This window comes from Sarcophilus harrisii, chromosome 3 (genome assembly GCF_902635505.1).
Source record: "Sarcophilus harrisii chromosome 3, mSarHar1.11, whole genome shotgun sequence".
NCBI lineage: Eukaryota > Metazoa > Chordata > Mammalia > Dasyuromorphia > Dasyuridae > Sarcophilus > Sarcophilus harrisii.
The window spans coordinates 165,023,409-165,036,358 of NC_045428.1; the positions used below are offsets into that span (position 1 = coordinate 165,023,409).

The 12,950-nt window shown below is 32.0% G+C and overlaps 1 protein-coding gene across 1 annotated transcript in view; it reads right to left on the reverse strand.

The window, feature by feature from the left end:
- Positions 1-12,950, reverse strand: part of TUBGCP3 (tubulin gamma complex associated protein 3) — a 134,845-nt gene that overhangs the window by 11,554 nt on the left and 110,341 nt on the right. The window contains exons 19-20 of the mRNA XM_031958732.1: positions 12,705-12,836; positions 6,098-6,238 (exon numbers count right to left, since the gene is read on the reverse strand). Coding sequence (XP_031814592.1) covers positions 6,098-6,238; positions 12,705-12,836 — 273 coding nt within the window. The remainder of the gene's footprint in view (positions 1-6,097; positions 6,239-12,704; positions 12,837-12,950) is intronic.

Genomic DNA, 12,950 nt, shown 5'->3' on the forward strand with positions numbered 1-12,950 from the left:
CCCTCAACCAACCTGGTTTAGATTATCTGCAGAGATGGTTTACCTTTTTACAGTTGCTGTGTGTGCTTTTTGGAGTTAACAGAAGAGATTTAAGTTTCAGGTGGACAACAAGTGGATGAGCAGCCATAAAAAGGTCCCAGCAAACCCTCATGCCAAAGGTGCTAGTCCTCCTTGAACATCACATACAGCACTAGCACTGGTGGCTGATCAGCAGTGGGTGATGGTAAAGAATGGACCTCTTTTCCACAGGGATTGTTCCCCTGAATGATGCTGGTAATGATTGGATTGGAAGCTGAGGTAGTGGGAGATCCTATCATTGATAAAATTTTCGAACTTTAGGTCTCTGTCTGAGGGAGTTGGTGCTGTGGCAGATTTGATTCAGTATAATAAAAAAATCTAACAGCCATAGTTCTCCTAAAGAAGAATGAGCTGCTGAAGTAAACAGCAGGCTTCCCTCTCACTGGAAACCTTTTAGAAGGGATGAAAGTTATATAGGTAGTAAGAGTTAGAGGCAGGTCATAAAACTAGTCCTTTGACACCAAAATGATTCTTTCCCTTACACCATACTGACTCTGTGTCCTTTTAACTGTGTTAACTGTTACTTCCAATTGAATTATTCTTTGAAAAAATCTGAAACCAAATAATAAATATTACAGTGATTAAGTTTGACCTCAAAGATGAGAGATATGAATTCATGTATCTCCTTTCTTTACTGTGGGGGTATGGAATACTTTAAGAGCCAAACAGGAATTTTCCTTATCTGAATAGCTTTTTAAAAGCAAGGGTAAAAATCTAAAAACCCTGGGAGTATTTTTCTAAATTATTATTTTGTTCCAGAATATTTTCTTTTATTTGTGCCTAAATTCACTACCAAAATTTTGACCTCCAGCAGCAGGTTTGATTAAAGGGTGTTCCACAAAAACATCACTAGGTCTATGCTCTTTGGAAGGATCTTCTTCCTAAGTTTTTTCAAGGCTTTTTTTTTTCTTTTCCTGGTTCAAATATCTCTAGAGTATAGTGCTAGCAGCACAACAATGAACTTAAGTTAGTTTATAATATTCTAATAATGGTAGGGAAAACTCATCAGAAAAAAAAGGTGAAGGTGTATGGAATTTGAAATTCTGATGAATTTACATTTCATCAGAAACGATATGCACTCTCAATTACTTTAGGCATACAACAAGAAAATGGTGAGGGGGAGTGCGTAGGTAGCTATCAAAATAAGTCAAATAGTTATCAATAGTTAAAATTTATATATCTATATATAAAAATAATTTAATATTATTTTATACCACTATAGTGCTATAACACTTAGCAACACACCTCAACAAGACATGCCAAATATAGTTATAGTAGCACTCTGTGTGAACAGCAAGTAATTTTAATTATGTTAATCTTCTCAAATCAGCAAATTCAAGGAAAACAGTAACAATATAATAACATTCTTTTCCCCATAAAAGCTGAACAAAGTTCTATTTGTTACTAGTCTATTAGGTCTAGTATAATCGAAAGAATACAGGTTCTTGATTCTGAAGCTTTGGGTTTAAATTCTGTCCCTGAATTTACTTATGTGATTTTGGGTAACTCAATTTAACCATTCTGGGCTTCCATTTTCTTATAATAGGTTCAATTCAAATTAATTCAGTAATTATTAAGCTTGAACCAGAAAGACGTAAACTAAGCACCAGACTACATGATTTCTACGGTCACTTACGGCTCTAATCTTATAATCATCAGATGCATTACATAGTATAACACTTGAAAAATACAATTATACTCTCAAAAAAGTAATTTTCTCTCTTCTTTGAAAGAAAATAAGCTGCAAGGCTCCCAAAAGATTAAATATTTTTTAAAGAAATGAAAATTATCAATAATGTGAAGAAATGCCCAAAATCACAACCAAAGAAATTATTAAAACAATTGCAGAATTTTTTTTTTTTTTTTTTTAAACTTTACTCAGGGCTTGGCACATCCTAAGTGCTTAAAAGGTAATTTTTCATTCATTGTTTTTTAAATTTTACATTCAATTCCAGATTCTCTCCCTCTCCCACCCATTCAGAAAGCAAGAAATACAAAATCCAATACAAATATGGGACAAAATCCACTGCAAATATGAAATCATGCAAAAACAAATTTCTGCATTAGCTATATTCTTAAAAAAAAAAAAAAATACAAGATATAAAAACAGGTAAGACAATTTTACAATGAGTCCTAAGGTCCAGAGAAGTTAAATGATTTGCTCAAGAATACAGATGTTTGTACCTAAACTAGGACTTAAACACAAGAACAGAGATATGACTGCAATTCTATCAATGTGATAAGGAAACATTGTCATTCTTAAGAGTTGGTCTGAGATACCATTACACACCTGTCAGATTGGCTAAGATGACAGGAAAAGAAAATGACGAATGTTGGAAGGGATGTAGGAAAACTGGAACACTGATACATTGTGGGTGGAATTGTGAACAGATCCAACCATTCTGGAGAGCAATTTGGAACTATGCTCAAAAAGTTATCAATTTGTGCATACCCTTTGATCCAGCAGTTTCTACTGGACTTATATCCCAAAGAGATCTTAAAGGAAGGAAAGGACTTGTATGTGCCAAAATGTTTGTGGCAGCCCTTTTTTCATAGTGGCTAGAAACTGGAAATTCAATGGATGTCCATCAAACGGAGATTGGCTGAGTAAATTATGGTATATGAATGTTATGGATGGAATATTATTTTCTGTAAGAAATAACCAGCAGGATGAATACAGAGAAGCTTGGAGAGACTTACATGAACTCATGCTAAGTGAAATGAGAAGAACCAGGAGATTATACACTTCAACAACAATATTATATGAGAATCCATTCTGATGGAAGTGGCTACCTTCAGCAATGCGAGGATCCAATTCAGTTCCAATTAATCAATGATGAACAGAACCAGCTACACCCAGCAAAAGAACACTGGGAAACGAGTGTGGACTGCTTGCATCTTTGTTTTTCTTCCCAGGTTATTTTTACCTTCTTTCTAAATTCGACTTTTCTTGTGCAACAAGAGAACTATATAAATATGTACACATATATTGTATTTAAGATATACTTTAACATGTTTAACATGTATGAGACTGCCTGCTATCTACGGGGAGGAGGGGAGGAGAAGGGAGGAAGGGAAAAGTTGGAACAAAAGTGTTTGCAAGGATCAATGTTGAAAAATTACCCATGCGTATATTCTGTCAATAAAAAGCTATGATAAAAAAGAAAAAAAAAACTATCTTAAGTGTTGGAAAAGAGTGAGAAAGGCATACCTAGATTTCCAAAAGGAGAAAAAGTGAAGTAATAGAAAATCAAAGTGGGAGAAAGAGTACAACTTAAGAACTGTTGTCAGGGATTTGAGGCAAGGGAATTAGCTAGTGTAATTGGTGAGCTAATGATCTTAAGGTATGCTGATACCTTTGCCCTTTTAGGTTAGGAAAATATTCTGTTATAGTCTACCTAATACACTGGGGTTTGGTTTTGTTGTTGATGTTGTTGATGTTCTATGTGAATGGATCCCTCACCTGAGAAGGAATGGGCAAATGAATCAATGTGCTGTGCAGTAAATTGAATACATTGAGGTTGTTGGAGTTGTGCATGTTGGTACATGTGTCCAGAAGTGTCCAGAAGTTCATCAGGCTGGGTCAACTTAAAAAGAGATGTACAATAGGTTGTAAAAAGGTAGTTAAAACAAAAATACTTTAGTCTGAAAGAGAATCTTATGGTAGGAGCATCTTGGGGAAAGTAAGATTCAGATAGGGCTTGGAAGATAATCCTTAATATCCCAGGCCATAGAAACCAATATTAATTTCCATAGAAAAAGAAAGGAGATTAACTACCAACCTAACTAGGGAAATTTTATTTTAGGTAGAGCAATCAAAAAAAGAGGAATAAAGGCAACAGGATTGAGGTCAAAATAAAAAACATAGTAGAAAGACCTTCAGATAAGGATAGTCATATTGCATACCTGGATCCCAAGAAATAATCACCATAATAGGTCAGAGAGTAAATCGAAAAATTACATTCATTTAAGAATTGGTAAAAGAAAAGGCTCTTTCTAAGTTCAAGACCAGCAAACCTATGAAAGAAAAGTTGATTGCCTAAAGACCACCAGGAGAGATTATACCGAAAAGATACCTGCCCCTAGGCCAGAGATTTCTATATTCAATAAAGATTAAATGAGAACCTAGAAAATTAAGCCAGATTCTTGTCGAGTCAAATGGACCAGTGAGTACATTACATTCAGCCTAACTTCTAGACAAGATCTAAAAGAAGCAGTTATGGATAAAAAGGAAGCTAAGAAAAATAAGGCCTAATTTTCAGTAGCTTGACACATTGGACCAGAACTTCTATAAACACTATAAGCTAACACTTGCTGTAACTCTTTGGCTACTGTGTTGCTCTTGTAGTGTTGATTTTAATGTATATTAGCAAACTTAACCATGCACTGTTTTTAGGATACAGAGCAAGAAATATTAAAAGTCTGTTCTTTTCCAGAACCTAAGCTGGATGATGATTTCCTAACCCAGAAAAAGAAGTGGCAGCGAGAAAAGTCAAATACCAATGAGCCAAATGGTGAAGTTGCTATTAGAATAAAACCCCTCATAGAGTTGAGAGATGTTCTGAATTCCACAGCATCATAAGTGTTAATGCTAAACAGATTCACTTATCATCTTTGCATGGTAAACTAAACTTGTACTTAATTTTTTAACAATTGTTCTGAAGGATTTCTGAGGAGGAAAAGGAAGAGAAAGGGAAAGATGTCATAGTTCCAGAGATATAATATACAGAAGAGGCCCTTTTGGGAGACTTCTAACTGGTATCAATAAGAAGAGTCTAAGTGATGAATAAGCAGTCACCATTACTCATTTTGTTACATTTCACTTTTTTTGTCACACTACTTACTGTTACACAGTTTATAATCTTCTGTATGTCTTCATATATCTTCAAAAGATTTCAATTTGTCAATTCCAAAATAATATTTAGATAGTGTTTGAAGCATTTTCTTTATAATTCTATAAAATAGATATTGTTACCTCAAATATTATCATCTCCATTTTTTCATATGAAGAATCTGAGACTCAAAAAAATTATGTAACTTACCCAAGGGTCACACAGCTGGCTAATAAATGTTGAAGTCAAAACTCTACACCAAACCTTCTAACTTCAATTCTTGGTCTTACCACTACTACCAAATTCCGTCACACTACATACATAAATAGCTGTCTAATAATTCTGATGGCACTCCTAGCCTGTTAAACAATTTTTCAGATGCCACACTAGTTTTTAGAACTCTTCCTATGTCCTAAGTATGGCTATGCAAAATATACTAAACAAGTCTAGTTATACTATTTATGCAAATCCACTTCATTTGAATGAGTTTCACAGGGAACTATCAACCCAGACACAAGGGATCATCTTGTTATCATCATACCAAATACAATAAAATATGAAAGGTATTTTGACAGACAGGCAAACTTCCTTTAATAGTTTTTAGAACTCAGACTTACCAAAGGCAACACTTGTGGGAAGAGAAGAGGGAAAATATTCAGGTTGGTATAATAAGCATAAAAAGTTTCAATATTATACATACCCCGTATTTCTCCTCTATCTACTATGCCAAAATTAAATTCACTTTCATCATGCAGCTTTCTATGTTAATAATGTAATTCACAGTATACAAAATAAAATTTATATCCATTCCTGAAAGATGAATTGCTAACAGGATGAATTGTAGTTATTCCGAGTTTTGTTTGCTTTTAGTTTAATATGATAAAGAATTCAATCTTTAAAATCACACTATTTACTAGACAATTTAATTGTTGACCAAAAATTTTAGCAGGAAATATCCTTACATTTATTCATGCTTGTGTGAATTTGCCACATGGCAAAGGCTTTTAGAATCAAGTTCTTATTTTCAAAGTGCATTCATAAAGATTTTCAGCCATAGTAACTCCCAAAATCTATGAAGGGTTATTAATTTCAGAGAGTAGAAACTCTGCAATTTGTATCAGTATAAAGTATCCATACCAATGAAGTCACTAAAATCCTAAAAACTGAAGTGCGATTTCAAACTATACCTCAATTTCATTCTGTTTTTTCTTTTCCTCAAACTGCAATCTCCTCTGTAGTTCTTCCAAAGCAGCTCTGTATATTGCATCTTGAGCATTTTGAAGTTCAATAATTTGATCAAATACAGCTCGAAGTTGATTTAAAAGGACCTGAGAAAGTAAGAGATTCAAGGTTTTAGTTTTACAAGTAGCAAAAATCAACATATACCCTATTTTCTTTTTCCTTAAATATTGACATCAACAAAAGGGAAAGAAGAGAGAAAAGACAAATAAATGAATTTAATATTCAATTTTCAAAATCCTGGAAAATGATTAAAGCAAAAAATAAAATACTCAAGGTAAAACTCTAAAAAAAATCAAACTTTCATAAAATTGAAAGGAAAAAAAATTAAATAGGATTATTTTTTAAATTAATAAAACAGATAAACAGCCAGACGTTGTTGGACACACTTGTTGTACCAAGAGATGTACACCAAATTGTGTCAAAAACAAAAAAGAATTTAAAACAATTATACAAGAAATAAAGGAAAATAAACTATTTTGACAAATTTATATACCAACAAAATGATTAACTTAGATGAAATGGATAAATGTCTACAAAATCATAAAATACGCAGATTGCCAGAAGAACTGGGTTTAAATAAGCCATTATCAACAGCAACAGAAATTTAACAAATCATAAATGGGATTGTGATATTAAACTTCCAAGACCAGATAAATTTACCAAAAAATTCTGTCATACAAAAAATAATTAATTCCAAAATTATACAAACTGAAAAAAAATAAAAAAGTGGGGGAGGGAACAGATACTTGTTATGCCAAAGTTGGAAAAAAAATGGAAATTTACATGTAGAAAGAAAAGAATAAAAAGTTCAAGTGAAATAATGAAAAAAGTAGAAAAGAAAGGGTGTCTAGCAGTACTAGATCTCAAACTATATTCAAAACAGTAATCATCAAAATGATTTGGTACAGGTTAAAAAATAGAGACAGTTCAATCAGTGTCACATATTAGGTATATAACATTCAGAAACAAATAACCCTAGTTGCTTAGTATCTGATTAAGCCAAAGAGTTCCGATACTGGGGTAAAGGACTTGCTTTTTAACAAAACATGCCAGGAAAAATAGAAAGCAGTCTTAACAAAAATCTTGTATAGATCGTCATATGCCAAGATAAGCTCTAAATAGATGGCATAAAAGATGGAAATCTGAAGAGCAAGGGGAAAAAATATTTTTCACAATTATGAGTAGAGGAAGAAGTCATTCAAGAGTTTATAAACAAAACCAATGCAGTTAAAGCAGCAGAAAAACAAGCAATATGGAAAAGATCTTTGCACCAAGTTTCTTATTCAAGATCAAGGACAAGGTTTCTTAACTGATTCAAATCATAAAGAAAAAGACCCATTCCCCAGTAAATAAGCAATCAAATGAAATGAACAGGCATTTTTCAAAGAAAGCAAAATCCAAGTTATTATAAAATAACTATATGAAAAATATCCCAATTCACCAATGCTTAAAGAAATGCAAATAAAAACAACTCTGAAGTTTCATTTCATTGGCAAAGATGACAAAAAAGTAAAAAAGGCAATTACTGGAGAAGCTGTGAAAAAAAAATCACATTAATGTACTATTAATGGAACTGTGAAATGATACACACAACTATTCTGAAAAGCAATTTAGAATAATGCCCCCAAGTCACTAAAGTGTGCTTATTTTTATCCAATGAAATCATTTTCAGCCATAGTAACTCCCAAAATCTATGAAGGGTTATTAATTTCAGGTTTATACTCCAACGAAATTGAAGAGGAAAAGGACACATATACAATAATATTTATAGTAATTCATTTTGTGGTGGCAAAAAAATTATAAACTAAAGGGGTACCCATCAATTAAGCAATAGCTAAACATATTGTTTATGTAATGGAATAAACAATAACAAATGAATGATTTCAGAGAAATCTGGGAAACCACACAAGTGATATACAGAGTGAAGTGAAAAGAACCAGAAGTATAATATAACAACAGTATAGAGAAAAATAACTTTGTCAATAGGAGGATAAGCATGATCAACACAATGATCAACTTCTGATAATGAAGTATGCTATCTGCTATTGACATTGTAGTTATGAAGACAAAATGTAAAAATGCAGAAAAGGAAATATATTTTTGAACATGGACAATGAGGAAATCTGTTTTTGCTTGACTATATATATTACAAAAGTTTTGTTTTTCTTTTTGTTGTGCTTACTACTACCCATACCCCTCGCCCTAGGGAGTGGAGTGGAAGAAAAAAAGACAGGTATAGGTTAACAGAAAAAACAACAAAAGAAAAAAAAAAAGGGCCACTGAAGCAAATTTTTTTTTTTAAACCATGCAAAAGGCAGGATGAGGAAGAAAAGAATCACAAGCAAGACATAAATTACAAAGTGAATTTATTACACATTTTAAAAGAAAAGCAAGTTATGACACACAGCAACAGTTTCATGTAAAATCTTTTTTCTATTTCACCATGTATATGCAAATGATTTTATTTCATGTTTAGGCTTAGAATTTTTAAAATTACAATACCCAAAGATAATGTAATATTACTTAGCTATAAGCAACAATGAATGATTATTTCTGTGTAGCAAAGAAAAGCATGAACTTGTATGAAATAAGCAGAATCATGAAAACAACATACACAATGATTACAACAATGTAAATAGAAAGTATAAAAATTAAAAAATGCTGTGAAATCTAATGGACAATCTAATCTAATGGACAAAGTCGGCACCAAAGAAGACTATTTCCCATTATTGTAGATATGGGAAATTATGGGTTTGAAATAATATATTTACACACACACACATACACACACACCTATTTTTTTTTCAGTGTTGGTTATTTTTGTTGAATCCTGGGCTTTTAGACATGTATAGCTTGATACTTATCTGAAGGGAAATGTTCTTAAATTTACCCAAAGTTATTAGCAAATAAAAAGTAGGGTTTTTGCTATTGTTTACAGAACTCACAAGTTATTTGTATACCCACCTTGTCCCCTCTTCATGAAATGGTATTCCTAATCCTAAGAGCTTCAATGTCCATAGCTTCTTCAAAACAAGAATAAATATATCTCATCTACAATTCTTTTTCCATTTGGGAATGCTAAATTAGTCCTGTGAATATGTTATAGCATCTCTTCTTTGGAAGAGATTCTAATATTAAAGGATGAATGTTCATTTCATGAGTATTTTATCAAAGAAGGTAGACTTAAAATATATTTATTCAATTTTGAGCAATAGGATATTACTGTTTCACTTAAGAATAAAAAAGTATTATCAGTTGTCATTTTACTAAAACCTCCATACATGCTACTTTGGCAAAGAAGTAATCCTGAGATCTCAACGTTGATGCCAGAATACCTCCAAAATATAACTAAGCTTGATGGCACATGATTGACTGACAAAGTGACTGATATGTCTATAAGGGCATTATGCTGTGGGTTGCTGAAAGAAGTTATGTGAACTGTATATTACAAAGCACCGGGACAAAAGGAATAGGGTGATGATTTCCTAAGCAGATGAAAAAGTTGGTATGGAGACAAGTTATTCTGGTGATGGGGTTTCAACCATCTAGACATTTTTCCTCAACTACAATCAAGGCAGCTGACAAATTCTCAACCTGGCTTAATGATCATTTTATCTTTCAGGAGGCAGAAAGGGAACAACAAATTTTTGATCAATAAGGAAGAATTGGTTGAAACAGAAATGACAAATTATAAAAAAAAGTGACCATTCCATCTTAGAATTTGTGACAGGTCATCAGAGATTGATGTCCAAGATAGTCTCACTCATTTGCTAAAATCTTCAGAAGATAAGAATCTAAGAAAGGATACTTAGGATTTCATAGACTAAGATTATCTAAGAAAATATGGCTCAAGGTAGACGAGATGCTCTTAAATGTGAAATTCTGACAAAATGAAGATATATTCTAAGAAGAGAAAAAAGAGTTTTTGAAATGTGACAATACAATAACTTCACTGGTCAACTTAAACTTTCAATAAATAATGAGATAATAATTATATCAGGAATGCATGAGCTGAGACTTCTGATCTAAGAAAATGTTAGGGTCCACACGATAAAGAGCAAAGTAGGACTAAAATCACTGCTGGGGGAGGGATGAGGGAAGTCATGAAAGGGAAGAATCTAATGGATATCAAAAAGATTTTGAACTATTTTCTTCCATTTTTTTTTCTATCAAGCAATCAATAATTATTAAAGGCCTACTATGTACTAATCACTGTGGTAGGCACTCTATCCAAAATAATGATCTTCACACCAGAAAAGGAATAATGGTCAAGACAGGAGGATATACTACAAGAGAACTTAACAGCCTTCAAAGAGTTCAAGTTACTAAATTTAGAAGAACTATATTCCAAGTTGCTGAAATATTATTGCAGTCACTATTTATGATCTTTCAAAAAATACAGAAAAAAAGAGATACTAAAGAACTATGCATGAATAAATAATATCCCTATTTTCAAAAAAGGGAAGAAATTAGATTTTTCAAAATGAAGGATGGTAACCTTAACCTCATTTCCTGACAAAATTCTGGAATGCATGTTTGTGACCATTTTGAAAAAAGAACATTTTATCCATCTTGAGCCACATCTTGAGAACACTTTGAAAGTAATCACTATAGACTGAGACAAATACAACAAAAATAACCTCTGATAGGATAATCTCATTATCCTTGTTTTGGATAAAATTATTAGAATAGATCTGGGAAATTTGGTATATACTTACAATTCAGCAAACATTCTCATGACATCTTTTTGTACACAATGGAAAAATATTAGTCAATATGTCTCAAAATTTTTTAAATTCTTTTGTATTAATAATCTAAGAGTTAATCTAAAAAAAGATCCTGAATCATCTTGAGATTTACCATTTTCAGTCACAAATTTACTACCCCACTGATTTTCACTTTATTTATAAATCAAAACAACTGTGCATACTAGAGATTTCCTAAAGGTAGGTCCCTATATTACTAATGAAGGAAGAAACTCTGGAGTTATAGAATTTCATTGAAAATTAACAAGTAAATTCATAGGGCCAGAATATTCCATTATCTAAATCATGCTAGATAATTGTACCATATTTTAGAGAACTTAGATAAGATGAGCAGCAAAATAATAGACATAGAGATTACAATAATGTAATTTTCAATAATGTAAATATTAAGAAAAAGAAGATAAGGGGGGAAAAAGGAAGAAAAGAAGAAATAGAGAAATAGAGGAGAAAAAGAAGGAGGGAGGGAAGTAGGGAGGAAGGATGGGAAAAGGGGAGAAAAATGAAGGGAAAGGGGAGCACTGGAATGAACAAGCCTAAAGAAGAGATAAGAAAACATACCACTCTCTCTTCTTTCTCAAAAGCAGGGTACTTTTGTTGGTGGTATAAAGCATATATTGATGTATTGGGTAGTTTTAATGAAATGTTTTTTTCTTTTTTTCTTAATCTTTGTTAGGGAAAAAGGAGACATTTGTAAATGAAGGTAACATTAAAAAAATTTTAAAAATTTAAGAGACTTGACCAAAAGTTTTATGGTATGCCTTTTTTTTTTTTTTTTTTTTTTTTTTTTTTGGAATGTGTGCATTTAGTTATCTTAGAGATTATATCTTCCTACTACTATGATTCTTCATCATAGTGACGAGATGGCACTATGCAAAGCCTGGCATGTCTCATTCCAGAAATTAAAAAGTTTCAAGAACAGGCCCAGTGATACTACATCCAATTCATATATACATATATACATATATTTACCTATCTATATATGCAAACATATAAATATAAAATTTACAATCCACTAAGTTTAGAAAGGCTTGTTATTAGGGTAGCTTTAAGGTGATCAATTACTTAGCCACAGCAATTCATGAAAACTATCAATAAGATAGAGGAGGGTTTTCAATCTGTTTTTGTGAAGGAAGTAACTACTCTGACATAATCATAGATATTTATTAAAAATATCTTAAATCAAATTCTATACTTCTAAGCCCCATATCAAAAATGCTGACAATGAGAAAAGATGGGGAAAGTAGATAAAACAGTCATCAAAAGAATTAAAATGTAATCTGAAAATAAATATCTTCTGTAACATGGAAATAGATTCTGGATGCACTCATAATAGTCTTCTAAATTCTAATACAGATAACATTTTGTTTTGTTCTAGTATTGTTATTTTAAGTTGTTCTATTCTAGTGTTGCCCTTCCTAACTCAAAACCATCTTTGATGATTAATTGGTCCATCAAAGAAACTAAACTTAAAACATCCTTTTTCTATTTTGAACAATATAATAGGATATTATTATTACATTTAGGAGATGAATAGGTATTATTATTCTTTACCATTTTAATATCTATTTTAGACATTTTAGAGCACATTCTTCTTGTTTCAGTACTATTGTTCCACTGCTGTTCAGTAACAGTGTAACTTGAACATCAAACTTTAGTAAAAATGTTTAATTATTATTAATGTAGCTGCATAGAAGTGATTCTACAATTTTTCATGTAGTACAAATCAAAGAAAGCAAGCATAATCCACATCTTTTAAAAAAAAAAAATCTGAACTGAAAAGTCTTACTCTGGAGTCACTGTCCAGCAGACATCTAGAGATAATAGTGTCCAAGAACACCTCATGAGCTGCAATGATGTGGTCCAAATCTTGAGCTTGCTGGACTTTGTTCCAAAGTTCATCCCATGAACATTCAAGTACCTTGGGAATGTGGAGAGGAAGAATCAGAATTGTATGAACTGTACACTCTCTATCCCTTTAAATCAGACAAAATAATCCTTTTTTAAGATATTTATGTCATATATAACTAGCACA